Source organism: Haemorhous mexicanus, chromosome 1 (genome assembly GCF_027477595.1).
Source record: "Haemorhous mexicanus isolate bHaeMex1 chromosome 1, bHaeMex1.pri, whole genome shotgun sequence".
NCBI lineage: Eukaryota > Metazoa > Chordata > Aves > Passeriformes > Fringillidae > Haemorhous > Haemorhous mexicanus.
Window position 1 is genome coordinate 116257732 of NC_082341.1, and position 19594 is coordinate 116277325.

The 19594-nt window shown below is 39.8% G+C and overlaps 1 protein-coding gene across 9 annotated transcripts in view; it reads left to right on the forward strand.

Annotated features, from left to right (window-relative positions):
- The window catches only part of SPIDR (scaffold protein involved in DNA repair), a 196027-nt gene that overhangs the window by 5115 nt on the left and 171318 nt on the right, over positions 1 to 19594 (forward strand). For 7 of the 9 annotated variants that reach the window (XR_009488378.1, XM_059860323.1, XM_059860305.1 and 4 more), the window contains 4 exons: positions 1430 to 1585; positions 2493 to 2571; positions 4083 to 4268; positions 7552 to 7709. Coding sequence is in view for 8 of the 9 variants with exons in the window: in XM_059860323.1 (XP_059716306.1) it covers positions 1430 to 1585; positions 2493 to 2571; positions 4083 to 4268; positions 7552 to 7709 (579 nt within the window). In the remaining variant the exon portion in view is untranslated. The remainder of the gene's footprint in view (positions 1 to 1429; positions 1586 to 2492; positions 2572 to 4082; positions 4269 to 7551; positions 7710 to 19594) is intronic. The other 2 variants (XM_059860296.1, XM_059860348.1) reach the window with 2 other exon arrangements.

Consider the following 19594-nt stretch of genomic DNA (forward strand, 5'->3'; position numbering starts at 1 on the left):
ATTCTCTCCGTGTCATAATGTTAACCTTTCTTGTTAAACTGCTGTAGTCTCCTTACCTGACATCATGTCCTTACCAAAGCATTGTTGTTTCCGGATTTAATACCAGTCAGATTCAAGATTGTACCTTTCATATATCTGTGGGAGTAGTTATGGGGACAGTTTGACTTTGGTGATAATGAGTAGGTGCTTTGAAGTGTAAATAGCCCTGGCAGTTTTAGAAGAGGCTCTTAGCAGGGTCAGTTATCTTACTGTGCACAGCAGGACTGTGTGACTGGAGGGGTGAAGTAAGATGCTGCTCACTGTACCCTTTTGGACCTGCTTGTTTCCTTCTCAAGAGCACTGAAAAAACCCTATGGAAAACAAATATGCATTGCCATTTACAAAATGCACAAAAAGTGCCAAATGCTTGTGCTCTCAGGTATGTGGTATGATTCTTGGGTCTGTGCAGGGCCAGGAGCTGGACTTCTGTCATGCTTGTGGGTCCCTTTCAACTCAGAATATGTTTGACATATATGTTACAGTCCTGATTGACCAGCCTGGCAGAAAATGTGTGTGCTGATGAACTTAACTTTGGAGTAAGAATTATTTATACATAGGAACTGGAGTTGCTTGAGAGAAGGCATATCAGAAGAAGACAGATGTAGTTAGATGATACAGTCAGTGCTTTCTAAGATAAATTTCAGTAGCACAGTAGGATAAGATGTTTATCCTGCTCAAGTTCAATTTCTATGTGTAAACTGGTGTTGAATCTGAGAGATAGCTTTGGATGTGATAACTGGCAGTTCTCTCATCTTCAGCTATTTTCAGATGTTACAATCTCTTGCATAAAATTAGCACTGGATGCCAATCCTGTTTCGTGACTTACCTAATGTTCCAAATGACTTCTGGCATCCCTTGTAAGGGGAAGGCAACGTTTTTGGTGGGGAAATTGTTGTGGAAATAAGTGTAATTCTTACAGCTGAAAGAGCCTGGGGTGGTTTTATTTTTTTGATTAGCTATTTTTAATGGTGAACTGTATAGGTATCCTAGTGTGACCTCCTGCATAAACAAAATTAAAGCACAATAAATATGACTTTGAAAGCATTATTTAGTTGAAGTGTATTTTGGTGAGCTGTTCCTGTGCAACATAATATTTTCAGCTTCACTGAGCAGCTATCAGGTATTATGAGATGTAACTTAGACCAACAGAAAGTGTATTTATTAAAAATTTAATTTAACCCTGACCTTGGTGGTGGTTTCATTATTTAGAGCTGCACAGAAGATGCTTGCAAATGTTTGGGATTTTTTTTTTCCCCTGAGCTCATTAAAAATTGGAATTTGTTTGTAAACATTCAGAAAATACTAGGGGCAATCTAGAGTAAGTAAATTTAACTTGAAATTTATTATGTCTACACTGTGTTTTTAATGGGTTTGTTTTTCCTTTCTCTAGCGGAAGAGACTTTGGAACGCAGAACACACATCATTCCCAGATGAGACACCTCTAGGTCTGAAAAAAACAAATGTCAGAACATCAGTGTCTGCTACTTCGATTTCCAATGCATGGCTTAGGTGTGGGGATGGTTTTGAGAGCACTTCAGTGCTGGAGGTAAAATGCTGCCTTAGTGGTGTAACAAAGAGATGCAAACTGACAGTGAATTTCCATGCTCGAGTGAATAATAAGATGTTGCCTTTTCTTTTGTTGTTGTTTCCAAACTAACAGCATGTTGTTGCAACTGTCAAAATAGACAGAAAATGGAAAGCACAGTTACATAAGGACATTGTCTTAACTTGTTAGCGTAACTCGTGGAGCATATTTTAATATGTTCTGTTCTAGATAGCACTCATCACTTACAAAATTTCAGTAATACACTGAAGGATGCAAAAGTAATTTGACATTTGGGATGGACTGCTGCATTTCCTAAAAAATATGGAACAGAAATGCCGTAGTTTGCATCTGAAGAGTTTTTGCTAGACCTAAATGGTGTGTTTGTAATAGTGAATTGAGTGTAGAAAATCCTGCTTGACCAGCCAGATCTGAATGAAAAGTATTTTCTGCTGACCCAAGCTGCTTTTCTGTTTCTTCTTCTGGTACTGAGCAGTCACAGTGTTGCATATCTTATGGGATATAGTAAAATCAGAGACAGGGCAACCAAGTAATTCTTTCTGTAACTTTTCAAGAGGACACATGCTTTATCAAGCATGTTGTTACTGCCCACTTTTGACATTTTAGTGCTGAAAGTACTGGCTCCTGTTCTTCTCAAGGTCACATGTGATTTCTGTCATAGTCACAGAAAGTTTGTAATTTCCAAATCTATGAAAATTTAGATTTTATGTTACTATTCTCATGCTTTAATACTCCATTATATTACAGTCTTGTAAAAGATTTTAAATTTAATTTGAAATTGTTCTGCTAAGCTGTGGTAGGTGAGTAACAACAGCTTTAAATATATTGATACATGTTAAAATTATTTTTAATGTCCTAGTGATTAAATCTCTGTCTCTTTTTAATATAGTCCCAGAGGCCTTCTAATAAGAAATCCAGGATTAAGAAGCGTCTTGGACCACTGTTAACATCTGCTGAAAGTGCATCAAGTATGTTTTGATTATTTCATGTTAACATTGTCAGACATTGTTACTTTATTTTGTTCTGTATTGGGGTTAGGAGTTGTCTCAAAGTACTGGTTGCTTTCTTCTTCTTCTGTTACTGTAATTAGAAGCTAATTTTGATAAGACACACACAGTCTCTCACTGTTGTGGTGGGGCTCATCCATTCACCCATAAGGCCAGAAATTTATTCTGCAAAGCTGCAGGCACTCAGCTATTGCTTTTGGAAACGTGAAAGAAGCGTCACTAATGCTATATATGGTGTGTATTATAAAAGGGATGGGATATTTAAATGCTTCACATTTTATTAGGAGGGAATGAAAAATAGCCCTTAGCTGTATAGATTGAAAGTGAGATTTTTCTGTTGTCTTCTAGACAGAAAAGCAGGCATGAGAGCATGCATATTTTGTAAATATGAGCAATAGGTAGAAAAACAGAGTTTTATCAACCTCCTGCTTTTACAATCTTCTGTATGCCCCAAAGATGCTTAATATTGGCATTAAAAAATAAAGAACTCTAGTCAGAATAAAGAGGAGGAGGAGGACTTACTGACTCTTTCTAGTTCTTTCGGTTTTTTTATTTTTTGAGCCCAGAGGAAGGGAAAGAAAGAGGGGGTGGTATTTTTCAGTCTCTATTTTTGCTTTTTCCAGCAGCTGTGCTGCTTCTGTTGGATGTAAGTAGGTGACCTACTGGGCACTTTTTTTTACCTTTTGGGGTTCTAGCTTTTCTAGATTTCTAAGAAGAACCTCTCTATTTCAGGAGGAGATGTGGTGGTGTTTTACTCTTCTGGGCCCTTCTGCCTAATTCCAAACCCCCAGTAATTACCAAAATTCCCATTTACTTATAACATTTTAATTGTGGTAGGAAGTGGAAAATTCTGCCTTCGTAGTTCTGTGTGCTCCATGCTAGGCATGAATCCTTTTCTCCTTGCTTTTATGATTAAAAATAATGCAGAAAGGTATTTTGAATAAAATGTCTTACTTCAAAAACATGCCAGTTTTTCTTGCAACACCTGAGAAGTTTTGGTTTTTTTCCTGAAAAAATTGAAAGAGAAAACTGAAAAGTAATCTCTACTGATGGAATACTTTTATCCCTTTGTTACTTGTTGGATGAAGTCAGAGAGCTCCCAAACCCAGAATTCTAAGGACAGTCTTTCTTTAAACCACTCAGCGTTTTACAAGGGTACATGTGGAGGAGTGTTAGGACTGTGTGTAGGGGGACTAAATGTCAGACAGTCATGATTGTCCTCACACTGCTGAAGGACACAGTTGTAGCCTCATTGTAAAAAATGAAGTGTTAACATTTATTGTGGAGAACTAAACTGAAAATAATGTATGTATGAATAAAAATACATGTGAGTTAATGCTTCAGTATTTATCTCTGATGCCTAGTAACAGAATTTATAATTTTGCCCTTTAAAAATAGTACAGTTTAATTTTTAATGCTTTTAAATGTAACAAAACTGTGTTTCTGTAACAGTTGGCAATGCTTTTTCATAGAAGCTGCTGCTGCTGAAAGCTCTAAGGAAGCTGAGGACATAACATGGACCTCTAGTGGCAGTGATTTTTCAGATGATGGAAATAAAACATTGATTCCAAGGTTGCACAGCAAAAAAAGTGACACTTCCAAAACAGAGGAATCACCTAGCAGATGTGATTTATTGTTAGAGGATGGAACTAGTGAAGGTAAGTTCAAATGCAAGATTTAATAAGAAACCTTCAGTCAATTTCAGTAATGAAAATATTCTTGAAGTCATTCTGACAATATTACATGATCCATTCCTATTTTGGTTAGATCAGTTGGAGGGGTTTGGTTTTGTTTTTTGGGTTTTTTTTTTTTCATAAATCTCATCTGAATATAGAGTAAGCTTTTAGTATAAATTATGTACAAGAACTTTAACCCTTGGAGTAAAGGAACACAGTTTTCTGCATCTACTGACTCGATATGGCAGGCTTTGCAGCTGCAGATAGCATCATCTTCTGTGCCATGTATTTTTATTTCAGAACACAGTTCTTCCTTGCTTGCCCTGTTACCTTCACTGTGTGAACAACCATGAGTTTAGTTCTTAGAACTTCCTTTCTAATTCATGGACCAGGAAATGACAGAGAGGAGAGAAAATGATTAAAAAGTGCAGCTGAAAACAGAAAAATTGTATGCTCTATAATAGAGGTGTTAATTGGGATAATGTATAAGTTGCATTAGAACTTGTTAGTCTTTACAAGGTAAAATAAGTTAGGTTAACTTTGTAGTACTTCAGCTAGATCTCAAATATTACAGTTAGACTGGATCCTGGGTGTCTGGCAAAGCATTCAAAAGCTGCTGTGAGCTGAGCAAATAGGTTGATTGATGATGTCCTGGTTCAGGGCAAATTTGGGAGAGAACCCCCAAAGGGCTCCTCTAGGAAATCGGATTCAATCACCCCTCCCCCCAACCGGTCCGGGAGAAAATACCTCCTTGGAGAAAAGTGGAAAAAAACTGTTTATTAAACAAGAAAACCTAAACAATACTATACAATAAAACCCCTTGCCGCTCCAAAAGAGATGACAAACCCAGAAAGTCCCCTCCCCAGATTCCAGTTCAGCTCACTCAGTCCCTTATCAGTCCCTCCAGCACTGGAAATTCCGTGGCCCAGGCCCGGCCCGGCCCACCGATGAGAGCTGCTGGTGCTCTTATGGTTGTTCAGTCCAGAGCAGGTGTGAACAGGTCCAAAGAAAGAGAAAAAAGTTCCCACAGTCCAGGGAACTTCTTTGCCTCAGCTAGCTAAACTAACTAAAAGCAAAAAAAAAGAGAGCCCTGTCCCACCGTCTGTTCATCTGCAGACAACGCAGTCCAGGAGCAGGAATGTGTAGGAGTGAGTTCAGTGTCTGAAAACAAACTGTGCGCCTCCTCTCCCCGCCTCAATCCTTGGAACAAGTCTTAAAGGTGCAAAACTTACTATTCAGCATAAACGGAACAAGATGATTGGGGATAAAAGCATCATATAGTCAACCTAGGACAGATGACTTTTTGTTTTGTGTGTGACACTGGTGAAATATGCTCCTTAGGTTTAAAATAAAGATGCAAAATCTTCCTCCTTTCATCTATATAACACTGTCATTGGCATATCTGATGGCTATTTTTTGTAATTCCTAGTAATTTTCTTCTTTTTGAAAGGGAAAGACTGTTCGTTTTCTAAACTGCAATCTGTTGCTGAATAGGAATTTTTCTAACCTACCATTAATATCATTCACTTGTCCTCTGCAAGTCTATCCTGCAGGGTTTAATATTTCTTTTTTTTTTTTAAGAGACAATACACAGGCATACTTCTGTGCTTATGAGATAGCAAGATTTGGTTTCTCTGTGTAATTGAAGAAACCCTCATGTGTTACGTATCTGCTTGAAGGTTACTGAGAAAATCCAATAATTGTCATGTTTTCCTTCTAAACCCAAAAATATCCTGAAAGCAGTGGGCAGTAAAAGAGCTGTAATTTCCATGTTTTTTGAAGTAACCAAGATATACACTAATTTTAGTATTGTACCCAGTGTGCCTCTATATGTGTGTGTATATATAGGTACAGTTGTAGGAGTGGTGACAGTAGGGAAAAAGTATTTTTTAAAGAGATGTTCCCTTTCATGTGAAGTTCACTTTGAGTGTCAGTACTTCAGTGTGAATGTCAGTACTTCAGTGTGACAAGATAAATTGGATTGCCTTGTGTTTCATCAGGAATTTATTCTGTTGTCACACAGCTTCAAACAAAAATTCTTTGCTCTACTTGGTTGCTGATGTCTGTGTTTAAAATTTCTGATGAGGCTTCCTCATAGTCAGAAACAGAACTGCATTTGTGTGTGTAAAAGGAGGCAGCACTATAGCTGTGTGTTGGTCTGGGTGACTTCAGAGTCTGAAAGATCAATGTAGGAACTAGTATTTAGATTACAGTAGCATTGCCAAGTACAGAAGCTACTGCCACAGTTCCATGGATATGTACAGATGCCTGGAGCATGGTGCTGGTGCCGGTGCCTTCTTTCTCTGCTGCCTCTCCCCTGTACATGACTATTCCAGTGTTAGAAATACAACATTTACAAAAGCGAGAAAGCAGCCTCCCAAAAAGCTTTCATCCCTTCTCCTTTGAACATGCTCATTTATGCAAAACACATTGAAATGATCTCACAGTACCTTGTGGCATTTGGACCTAAAGGATTGTGAGGGTGCTACTGCAGCTCAGATTTCCATACCCTTCAGTAGATCCTTGGAGTTACAAATGGACTTTTGGAGTTGCATTAAATACCACATGGTCCTGAGGACGGTGGAAAAAAGTCCTGCATTTCTATCTGCATCTCTTTGTTTTTTGCCATTTCATTGTGGGTTTGTCTGGGCTTTTTTATTTATTGAATTTTTACATCCATTTTCCTTATTCCTGTTTCTGTTAATCTGTCCTCAACAATTCTCTCTTTGATGTGCTTAGAGATTTGATTTGAAGACCTGTACATTTAGGCATGGTATTCCAGCAGGTGACCATTTCAACTAGCTTTTTCATTCCTCTGTGAGGGTTACCACCAATAGCAGATGTTAGTTAACACTGTTTAAGGCATTTGCTTAGAATAGTTAATTCTGAACAAGTACATGTAGAAAATCCAATGCAGCTGGGCAAAAAAAAAAAACAACCCTAACTAAACCATGGAAAAATTAATAATAACTAAACTAAAGAGAACACCCTACTTACCTGTGCAGTTAAATGTACCGCCTCTTTGCACAGGACTTTGAAATCTTTTTTTTTTTTTTGTATGTATGTGATTTTTATTCTTCTTCACAGAACATTTTTGGCTAGTTGGATTTAGCCTTTATGAGACACAAAATACTTAAAGATCAGTTGAACATAGGTAAAAAATAATGTTGCAGTTCTTCCCCCAAGTTCAGGATAGCTGTAGTATTACTCTGTGCTTATGATAGATGGTGATTAAGAAAAACTTTTTACCAATCTTCTATTTTAGATGAATTTGAGCTTATTGACTGGGAGAAGGATACTGATTCCACCGACCAGTGCAATGGGTCAGAAAAAGAGGACAGCTCAGTAGAGATATCAGACTCAGACTCTTGCACAAATACTAATTCTCTTCCTGACAAAGTGGAGAATGATGAGCTTTCTAAGGTAAGAAACTGTTCCAAGTCTAAGAAAAAAAGCTGCTGCTATAATTATGGAATGTATTCATATTTGCTTGCACTTGAATTGGGGTAGTGTGTGGATTTTGCTTACTTTATCTTTTCAGAAGGAATTCTGTGCACAAGAATTTCAGGGCATTTTCTTTGACTGCCAAACCTCAGAACCAAGCAGTGCCCCTCACACAGAGCTTGGTAGTGTGGTCACTGAATCACAGGATGGCTGAGGTGGGAAGGCACCTCTGAAGAGTGCCTAGTCAAACCCCTCTGCTCACATCTGGGCAGCTGAAGCTTGCTGTTCAGGGTTGTGTCAGGTTGTGAGTATTTCCAAGAGCAGAGACTCCACAACTTCTGTGGGCAGCATGTGGCCAGAGCTTGATCACCCTTGCAGAGAAGCAACTTGTTCTTATATTGAAATTGAATTTCTTGTATGTCAATGTGTGTGCAAAAAGTCATCAGGTTGGAAGGTTTCTCAGCAGAGATGATCATCTGGACTCTGTACAGTCCCTAGCTGCTTGTGACAAGTTGGTGCCCAAATATCCTGTAGTGTGGTGGGTGAGAGTCCATTTCCTATTTCTCTTTAGTAGCTTGAGACTGTGACTCTTTAAAAACCCCGGTGTTGGGAATAGAGCATGATGGGGTAAAGGACTACGTGCAGGACTCCCTTTTCAGTGATGATGATTGCAGAGCTCCAGTAAGGGAAAATAGAAAGAACTGAATATTACCGGCTAAGATATGGTAGCTTTTTTTTTTTTAACTGCAGAAAATGTAAGTTTATTTCTAAAGAAGCATTTTTATCAACTATAGATCTTTATTTAGTATCTTGCAGTGAACTGACCTGTGTGAAAAGACTTGAGATGTGATGGTACCCTAGGCCAAAGTAACATTTGAGTTGTGCTGCTCAGGGTCACTGTCCCTGGAAGTGTTCAAGCAAAGACTGGACGTGGTGGTGGTGTTTGTTCAGAGAGTGGGTTCGATGATCTTGGAGGTCTTTTCCAACCTAAGTGACCCAGTCACTGTGATTTACCCTCTCTCCGGTGCTGGGGGCTGGTGCCGCACCAGGGAGCCCCGCGCCGGCAGCGCTCCCCGGAATGTGGCGGGGAAGCCCCAGCCGGGGCGGGCAGAGCGGAGGGGCCGGGCTGTGACCCCCAGAGGGGCAGCCGGGGGAAGGGGCAGCGCTGGCCTGGCAGCCGGGGAACATCGGCCCCAGGAGGTGCGGGTGTGGGAGCGGAGGGAGCGGATCCGCCGGAGAGCGGTGCTGCAGCAGCCCGGCAGAGGGCACCGCAGGCCCGGGAACCTCGGCCGGCGGGGCCGCGGGCCAGGCTGTCAGCGAAGCCTTATTGAAACTCGTTTATGTATCGATTCTGTATTAAAATGAGTGTGACAGGGAGTCCCCCTCACACAGGAGGGAGAGCAGCCTCCGGTTTGCCAGGACTCAGCCCCATGGCAAGGTGCTGCTGCCTTCCTGGGGCCTCAGGGTGGGACAGTGGCTCTGTCTGTGGCCCCTCACCACAAGAAGGACATTGAGGGGCTGGAGCGAGTCCAGGGAAGGGCAGCGGAGCTGGGGAAGGGTCTGGAGCACAGGTGTGATGAGGAGTGGCTGAGAGAGCAGGGGGTGTTCATCACTCTCTACAACCACCTGAAAGGAGGCTGTAGCCCGATGGGGTCGGAGTCTTCTCCCAGGCAACAAGTGAGGGAACAAAAGGAATTAGCCTCAAGCTGTGCCAAGGGAGACTCAGGTTGACACCAGGAAGAATTTATTCACAGAAAGAGTGATCAGACATTTGAAGGAGCTGCCCAGGAAGGTGGTGGAGTCACCATCCCTGAAGGAGTTTAAGGAAAAACTGGGTGTGGCACTTAGTGCCGTGTTCTGGTTGAACGTGGTGTTTGGTTGTAGGTTGGACTTGGTGATCTTGGAGTCTTTTCCAGCCTAATTGATTCTGTGATTCTGTGGAGCAGCGGATCTGGCTGTGACCTGGCACTCGTCAGGCTCTTGTGGGTGTCAGTCCCACTCTGGCATCTGTAGCTCAGAGTTCAGCAAGGGTTAGTCAAGTGTTTTCAAGTTTTGAAGAATTTATGTTATGTAGCCTAAATCCCAGGTTGCAGCACCAGAAGAGGCTGCGTGGTCTGCATAAAGCTGTGAAAACAGAATAGAGATTTATGCCAGTGGTAAAAGTTGTTCTGTTTTTATTACACCAGCATGACTTATCCCAGTGTACATGGAAAGTTGGATAAACATTATGAGACACGTTCATGTTAACGATGCTCATGAGAGGATTTCTTTGGGATGCAACCATACTGTAATAAAAAGTTTTTAAGTCTAACCAGAATAGTTATGCTAGTACAAAAGCTGTGGGTACATTGGGAAACTGAGATTGTTCCTACAGATTTCCTCTTCCACCATCCCAGCTGGAGTGGCACACTGTGGGAATTTTGCTGGGTGGTCACCCTCAGCAGAAAACTTCCTTTTGGGAATTCAGTGTATGCAGGAGGGTAAATCCCCAGTGATTGCTCTGCCTGCTGCAGTCTTTGTTTTGCTTTTCTTGGGATATGCTGTTTTCCAAGGAAGAAACTGCAGGCAAGATGAGAGGTTTCCAAGACAGAAAAGAAAAGCACCGGTCACTATAGGAGGTCATTTGCTGTATGAGTATTCTTTAAAAAGGCCTGTTAATTTTGTGGCCTAGTTCATGGTGAGGGAAAGGAAAAAAAAGCCAAATGTTGATATATCATCATTTTTGTGGTATTTACTAAATATCTAGAATCTAATGGAGTGTGTGGATAATCAAAAGACCATGAAATTTCTTTTACGCCACTTCAAAATATGCCAAATACCAAGAGGTTCTGGAGGTTTAGGATTACTGCCAAAATATCTTTATGGTAGTATTTACTCTTGGTAGGAGTGTATTATGTTTCTGCTGGGAAATTTCTTACCCTACTCTCTTATATACTAATACATCTAATTTAAAAATTACTTCTATTCAGTGATATTAACTGCACAGAAAAGCTTCACACATTGTTTTGGTTGGAAGATAAGACTCTTGCTTATCTCTAGGCTGTAAAGCTGCAGTCACGACTCAGTTTATGTTCCAAGTCCCTGTGCTGTGTCTTTCCTATCAGCTATCCACTTCTGATGTGTAAAGCTGCTTGATAGAGGATAATTAGGAAGGCAAGTTGAAGCTGGCCTTGTGGTAACAGCTAATTTTTGTCTTCAGAATTTTTGAAGGAAGCATGTGCAAGATATGACAAGACCATGCTTTGCTTTCCTTTAGCTATTTTTAGGGGATGAGGGAGTTATTTTTTGTTAGCTTTCATTTGACCTATAAGTGGTTGAATTTTTCTTCAGATGATGCAGGACAAAGCACTGACAAGGTGACCCCAGATGGTTCTATTCCTTCATTTCTAGTTACCAGTGGTGGGATACCTAGGGAAAGTTTTTTCTTGGAGAACATGGTACTAAAATAAAGATTAAGCATTAATGTTAGTTTTTCAGCATACATGTTTTCCAAAAGAGTGCCATGTAATCACTTCAAAATTGAAAAACTCCCTATTTTTATGCATTGGTAATGACTACTTTTTCCCAAACTTGTCTAGAGACTTTTTGCATTGTGAGCTAAGTTCCATATTTTGTAAGAACTGCTTATCTATGAATTATTTTAAACTTATAAATATTTAAATGCTAGAAATTAAATGAAAATGGGCGCTCCTATGGGTAAATTCCTCTCTCCTTCCACGCTACCTCTGAATCTGGGAACTTTCTCTGGCTCTGTGCACTGAGTGGCATCATCTTCCCTACTTGAACCCTTCCTCAAAACACTTAATCCCTTAAAGTAGGCCAGCATTTGTATGGAGTGTATAATTTTGTTATCTTACAAGAGTATGGCCTTTTCTTTGTGCCCTCTCTGGAAAATCCGCTTTATCAGTTTCTGATTTGTACCCAGATTTGCTTGATTTTCATGGGGAGCAAGTAAGGTTTATCCCTGAATGGTGTGAGGAATTAGTCTTATGTACTTGCTATGTAGCATAAATAAAGCTTAACTGGTTACGACAGATCCTCTTTATTTGCACAGCACACTGATAAGTGCAGTAGACACTTTTCTGCTGATCTTAACTTCTGGTTTGGGTGAAAATATATCTAAAAATCACATGGTTAAGAGCTTGTTTCCTTTCAATCTTAGAACCACAGAATGGCTTGGCTTGGAAGGGAGATTAAAGATCACCCAGTTTCAAACCCCTGACATAGGCATCACCTTTCACTAGACCAGGTTGCTCAAAGCTCCATCCAACCTGGCCTTGAGCACTTCCAGACGTGGTACACCCATAACTTCTCTAGGCAACTTTTTCCAGTGTCTCACCACCTTCACAGTAAAGATTTTCTCCCCAATATCTAAAGGTGCTCTGATTCAATTTAAAGGCATTCCCCCTTGCCCTGTTGCTACAAGACCTTGTAAGAAGTCCCTCTCCAGCTCTCTCATAAGCACTTGGTAGGGACTGGAATACATAGAGTAGAGAGTGGTAATATCCCCAGACTGTTATGCTGAATGAAGACAGACAGCTGAAAAAGGGATTTGCCATGTGTTATGTGTTTCAAAACTCTTTAATAAATCCCTGCCACATTCTCAGCTCTCTATTGTGCTGCAGTCTGTTTGCTCTGACAGTGGATGAGCTGATGTGATGCTGAATAATGAGCAAAAACTATTTTAATGTTGTGCAAAAGGTTTATTTTGGGGTTTTCCCTGAGTGAAGAACACATTATTTTAGAAGTCCTTCCTGCATGGATATATGCAGGTCTGTGTCTCTTACCTGAGACCTTCTGATCTTTCAAATTAAGGTTCATTCAGTTGTTTAGTTTGTAGATTTATTACTGTCTTAACCTGGTTCTTAAAAAAAAGCCCTCAAAACAAATTCTGTCCTTCTGTGGCATTGCATTGGAGGGAATTCAACATACTTAGTGAAATTCTGAAGAGGTCACTTAAAGGATGAGCAGGCCAAGATTTGCTGTTATTTCTGGACTTGCTTTTGTGTCCTGGCTTTTTTGGTCTATTATAATGGTAATTATAACTAACATTGGCTTGGTAATTAGAATTGAGTCTGGAACTATGGTTGTGTAACAGAATTTAAAACAGGTTATCTCAAGGTAGGGAATCATTAATATGACAAATGGAATTTGTGTCATCCTGTCAGACTGATGACTTGACATGGATAAAGGGTGATGATATGACTGTGTTATTGCAAGCACTTACTTTTGTCAGTTCATTACTAAAGGAAGTGTATATACAAAATACCCACAAACTTCCATTTTTTTTTTTTCTAAATGTACTTTATGGAAAAATTCAGGTTGGAAACAATTTCCAGATTTCTCTAATTCAGTCTGCACAAGACAGTCTCAGATACAAGGTCAGACAAGGTTGCTTAGTGCTTTATCTAGTTGGATCCTGGAAAATTTGAATGATGAATACAACATAACCTATCTGAGCAGCATCCTTCTCCCTTCCCTGTGTCTCTCCTCCTTGTCTTTCCAGAAACAGGAACCTTATATTTCTGGGTAGAACTGGGCTCTTCAGTTGGGCCTTTTAGGCAAGACCTACAGGTCAGCAGATTGCAAGTCAGTAGTGGTACAGAAACAGACACCTTTTGCATTCATGCCTGCAAAGTGAAAGGATTTATACTTGAATGACTGGAGAAAACTGAATCTGTGCACCAGCTGCTTTCTGCTGCATCCTGGCTGCAGGGATGTCTCTGCATCTTCTGGTACTTGAAGCTTTTTTCCTTAGTCACAGACAATATTTCCCCTCTCAACTTTCTGTTTCCATGATTTGGTCAGATTATCAGAATAGGAAACGGGATGTTTCTGGGTGCACTATAGCTATTTGTGTTATAACTAGGTTTGGTTTTTTTTCAGTCTGTAGTTAAACAATGATCCCATTAAGTTTAAAACAGGACTAATGACACTAGTTCAGCTAATACTTAAGTGGCTCAGATATTCCTTGCTTTGATGGTTTAAACCATTTGGGACTATTTTTCTTTGTAATTCTGGGACACAGGGGTTCAAATGTCAGTGTGGCTGAATTGGTTCCTTATCTTCCTCAAGGACACAGTTACATGAGTGTCTTGATACACATTATATTTGGTTTTGGTAGTGTCAAAATGCCTGAAGTCCGTGATGCCCATTTTGAAGGAAGTATCTTTGATCACAGTTTTCATACATACAGGTAGGTGATTCCACAATGTCACTGGGGTAGCTGTGCTTCTTTCTGGCTTGTTTGTGAAATTCCTGGATGACTTATTAACTAAGCTTTGCAGAGATTTCTGTGTACCACATCCTGGATTCATGAAATCTGATAGATCACAGCACCTATGACAGTGACATAAATAGACTTTAGACCTTGCTGCCTTGAGCTGTCATTCCCAGAGTGTATTTTTATGTTGTTTGAAGCACCAAGCTGTTTGTGAATGCTAATCCAACCCCTCTGTTTGTTTAATTTAAGGCTTCAGTTGAGCCCCATATTCTTTCTTACACAGCTCTGGAGAGCAACAACTTTAAACACAACTGACAGCATTGCTGTCTTGGCATCCATGTATTGAATGCCCCTCTCTTTGTGGTCTTCCCACATCCTCCCCAAGTCTGCCTGGTGTTTTAAACAAGATTCAAGAGGCCTGTCCTGCAGCTGCATGCCACACAAGGCATCTGCATTTCCTCAGGTCCAGCACCTCTCTGGGGCATGGCTCTTGACAGCACCACCGAGGATCTTTAGGAGTAACAGGGAGAAGCAAAGCAGTATGCTTGGCCTGTCAGGGCCCTGACCTCCATCTAAAGAGCTGAAGCAAAGAAAGAGGGTCTTGTCTGTCTCCTGTTGGTAGATTGCCTGGTTCTGCAGCAGAAGAGGCTACAGGGATGAGCAGAGCATGCACTGCTGGGAGTGCAGTACTCTCCTAGAGGATAAAGCCAGAGGAATTAACAACATTAATAGAAAGTTAAAGGCTTTTGTTTGCTGGTTTACTCACCTCTGATGAAGCTTTCTGTTGTTTGCTATTATGGATAATTTGCTAATAGTTTTGTGTTCTGCAAAGGGTCATGAGCACAGTGAGAAAGCTGCTGAGTTTTGACTTGTCTGACTTTGTCTTCCAAACTATCTCAGGATAGTTTCTCAAGATAAATTTGAGGGAAGAGATTTGATTTTATTGGAAATTTATTTTGAAGAATTGGTGGAAGAGAACTTTCATGGGACACATAGGTCCAGTCTTAATAATTTCTCTTTCTTATAAATGTGCTTTCTAAATACTGTAGTTCTGGAAGGAGACCTGAACACAGCAGATTGGCTAATGGCTGGAATTCTCTAAAAGTCTTTGGTTATGTCTTCCTTGTGGGTTGTCACGGTGCCTTAAAAATAATTTTATGGTCTTTTAGTGGCTGGTTCTGTCACCCATTTTGTTAGTTCATGGCATCAGGAGAGGGACCTAATTTATTGGGGAAAGTAAAGTTTTCTTTTACTAGGATGTTTGTTGCAACCAGTTGTGGATAAAAAGCATTTCAAGGTTCCTAGTGCAGTTGCAACTTCCATCTTTTCACAAGTGAGTTTTACTGGTGTTGAGGTTTGTGACAGCAGTATAAGAAAGGCATGCATATGCATAGGTTACTCATTCTTCTTCTTTCATTGTCTGCCTCAAAAAAAAAAAAAAAAAGCATGTGCATTTACTGCTTATAAAATGGCTTTTAAGTGAAAATAAGACACCTAAATGCCCAAGGTCATCCAATTCCTAGTAGAACAAGTAAAGCATGAAGTGTACCAAAATCATCCAACTATCCTTGTATTTAGGCTTCCCCTTCTAATGAGTTCCTTTTCAATTTTCACCAAAAGAGAAAAGTTCCTTTTGTAGTAAGGGTTAATGTGTGGCAGCTCTTTGTAGAATCTACTGCATTGTGAAGATCTAGTAGTAAATTTAGAATATCTTAGAAAACACAGGAAGGCCAAAATTTAGAAAGAATTCTAAACTAACCTCAGGGTTATTAAAAACCCCTGAGGTTTTTCTCAGTGTGTTTCTCTTTAATGGATGATGTTCCTGTGTATCTCTCTTTAATGAATGAAGCTCCCTCTATATCTATATATGGAAGAAGACAGTTATGTGAGGTTTTGTTTTGTGGTTGATTTGGGTTTTTTTTAAGTCATGGCAGTGTATCTTTAGCTTGTAAAGAATGCAGTTTGATGGTAGAGTATTGGGAACACGACTTTTGTTCCTGGCTCCCATTGCAGTGTGGAAGTGTGTTGGATAGATAAGAGAGGGGCAGAACAAATGGAATAAAACTGAGACTATGTATAATAGACCTTGAGAAATTTGGAGGTATGAAATGTTGGGCGAGGGCAAGGGGTTGACTTTCTTGGGAACAATAAGAAGGGATGGGAATGGCATGAAAATGTAATGCCTCTGATTTCCAGTTTGTCAGGGTCTGTGTCATGTTCTGTGATAAGCAGTTTCTATACAAACATCTGAATCATCTGTAGATGACAGTTCAGATTTACAGATCTTTTGTTATCAGGACACTCATGTTCAAGACTAACAACTCTGGTGACTGATTAACCCCTTCTGTGGAGATGGTCTCTAACTCCATACCTGTAATATGTTAAAGTCTGTTAGAGAGCATTTTGCCTGCTCTGTAGGAATCTGTTAGCACATTCTTGTGTATAGGCCAGCTGCTCTATCCCTTTTTATCCTCCTTAGGATAACATTATTTGCATTCAGACGAGGGGAACAACCTTGACTACCTGCTAGTTTTATCTTTGTCCTCAATCTCTCTGGAAATAGGCTATGAAATTGTTACTTCATATGATATCTTTCCCACTACTCACAACTTCAGCCAAGCTTTGTTATTCCAGCTTCCTGGACACATGGAGAAGTGTTGCACATGGCTGTTGATTCACTGCTCAGTCCCAGCACAGTGGCATTCTTTTGACTCAGTCCCAGTCGTTCTCCTCCCACTCTGTCTCCTCTTCTCAGCACAGTCACTATTTCATTCTCTTGTCCCCATTCACCTTCACCTGGCCATTGTTTGGTGTCAGTTCCCTGGTTCTGTCTTGCCTAATGCAACATTTTAGTCCTGTGCCACCAGGTACTCTCATCTGGTTGCAACTCTTTAGAAACACTGATTGCGGCAAACTTGTTGCTGTTTTGCAGACACCTTGACACCCTCCTGTGGATGGGAAAGGGAACATTAAAGCTAAGTGAGAAAACCAGACTAGAGCTGTCTGCTTGTGAAGGCAGACAAAATGGGCAGAGCAGCTTTGTCCTGACCTAAATAGTCAGGTATAAGAAGGGTTGAGGTTTGTTCTGGGTTTTAAGTACTTTGAAAGGCTTCTAAAAACACCACAACTTTAAGAATCCCTTAAGTTTGCATGCAAACTGTACTTGTGGATAGTAGCTTTGGTCTTTCCATTCATAAGAAAAAAGGTGCAGTGGAACTTGAAAAGCTTCAGAGCAAGCTGGTAGGAGCAAAATGTTCTAGAGAATGGAAATCTTCAACCTCATAAAGAGATTGTTGTGGAGAGGGCATGAAAGAAACCCATGCCTCATAAACAGATAAGAAGTCATTCTGATAACTGAATGACTGGGCACTGTCTCGTGCTAGGACACATCAAGTGAAACTAGCAGGTTGATTCAGCATTAAAATGGAGTTCATTCACCCAGTTGATATGAGCTGCTGAACTTGTCACAGAATGACACAGATGCTGAAAGTTTACATGGGTTCAAGACTAACTGGACAACTCAAGAAAGACAAGACAAATCTGTTAAGAATTAAATACAAAGATGTTGCCTCTAGTTGTAGCCACAAACTGGAATCAGGAAGACTCTTCTGTAGCAACCCTGCTGCATGCTTGTCCTGTTTTAAACTCTTCCCTAAACATCTGACATTAATCATAGTTGGAGACAAAAGTAGGGGGGTAGAATGGTCCTTGGTACACTCCCCTACAGCTATTCCCATGTTTGTATGCTGTGGGCTTTTCAGCGTGTATGATTTTTGTCCTTTTTACCATCACCACCCTCCGTGCCTCCTTTGCAGAGCAATTGAGAAGTCACATACCAAAAGACAATGTTGCAAATGAGTCTCCACTTGGTCAGTGCAGTGGATACCCTTTGTAGCTGTATTCTCTACCACCTGCTGCTCTGTGTGGCTTCTGCAGGGTGTTCTTTCACGTAGCCTAGTTTATGCTTACCTTATGTTTTTAATAAAGCTTTCTGCACAGACATAGGGAAGGAGAGGAGCTTTTGAGACAGCATGGATTTTGTAGAGGGTGATGGCTCTAGCCAGACTTGTCTAGAGAAGAGTTTAGCTTCCCTGGAGTGAAACTTTAGTCACAGACTAAAGTTTCTTTGGTTTGCTTGATTAGGTGAGGGAAAAGTGTGAAGGTAAGTTTGTGCTTTTTTGTTTATGTTTTTTTTTTTTTATTATTTAAATCTTTAATTTTTATGGCTAATTGGAGAAGCACTGTGTTGGGGTTTTTTTAAACATTTGTTGAAGTACATTGAAGCATCATGAAAGTTAAAGAAAAAATTGGTCTTGCCAAGTTGTGAATCTGTCTGTTCCAGTAATAATGTGATTTGTTTAGGGTATGAAACTCTTCAGTATCTTTTAGAATGGGAAAACAATATACCTACTTGTATAAAAAGAATAAATTAATAAATACCCCAGTCTAATAGTGTATTATCTTAATGGCAGAATGTGAGAAAAGACCTTTTATTTGTCATAGTTGCAGATAAAGCATCATGTCGCCTTTTGGCAAGTTCTTTGCAGATTTGCACAGAGAAAAGAATTCATATTATGGACAGTAATGCAACAGTTTTACATAGCTGCTTGTAAAACCAGATTATATAGCTGTATACCAGGACACATTACAGAAGCTTTGACTTACTTGTTCCTCCTTTATGGAACTCAACAGATTAATCCTTATAGTGTGAGATATTTGTGGTGTCCTGGAAGGATATGAGTTTTTGTATGGTGTTTGCTTACTGGTTTAAAAAGGAAGGGACAAAGCATCTCTTTGGACTAAGAAACTGTCATCAGCCTCAGTCTATAGTAACTGGAGGAGGAGAAGAAGAGAAAGAGATATATTTTCTCCCTAATAGTGTAGGGGTGGAATGGTGGATTAAAAAATCTCATGCTAAGCAGACTTTTTGAAGAGTGCAAATTTAGGATGAGGAAATAAAATAGGACATAATTGCTGTTCTCATGGCTAAAAAGCAATGAGCCAGACAATAGATAAGACTGTCAGTTTGAGCATCAACAAAACCAATGTTTTTATATGAAACAAGTCTGAAACAAATGCCAGGAGGTGATTATTCCCCTCTACTTGGTAGCCTTTATATGCTCTTGAGTCTAGTTTTCCTATGCGAACAGTAGAGCTAGGTTAGAGCCTTACATTATTTTTGGCTTGTGGCTTACATTATTTACAATTTAAAGATTATGTGATGCTTTTCTCACCTGAAAAAACTTTCCATTAATCACAGCAGTTGTGGAGGAAAAAAGTAGTTAAGAGGGCATCAGAACAGGGCAGAGAAATATGTTTTTCTTTTTGTGTGGCTTTACAAGTTTAGATAAATGATACCCGCACATATTGATGGCTTCTCAAATCTAATTAACTCAGAAGAAAAATCTGTGGCAAAATCTCTGGTTTGGTTTCTTCAGTGTTAAAAAAAAAAAAAAGAAGAAAGAAAATCTGAATGTATCAGTCACTCTTGTTGATAATGAAGATGCTGAATTGATTCATCACTTTAACAACTCTAAGTGAAAAATATTTCACATATCTCCTTAGTGGATCATCCTTGTGGATGCTGAGTATAAATTTTTAAGTTATAATAGTTCATTTTGTTGGGAGGTAAGTAGAAGAA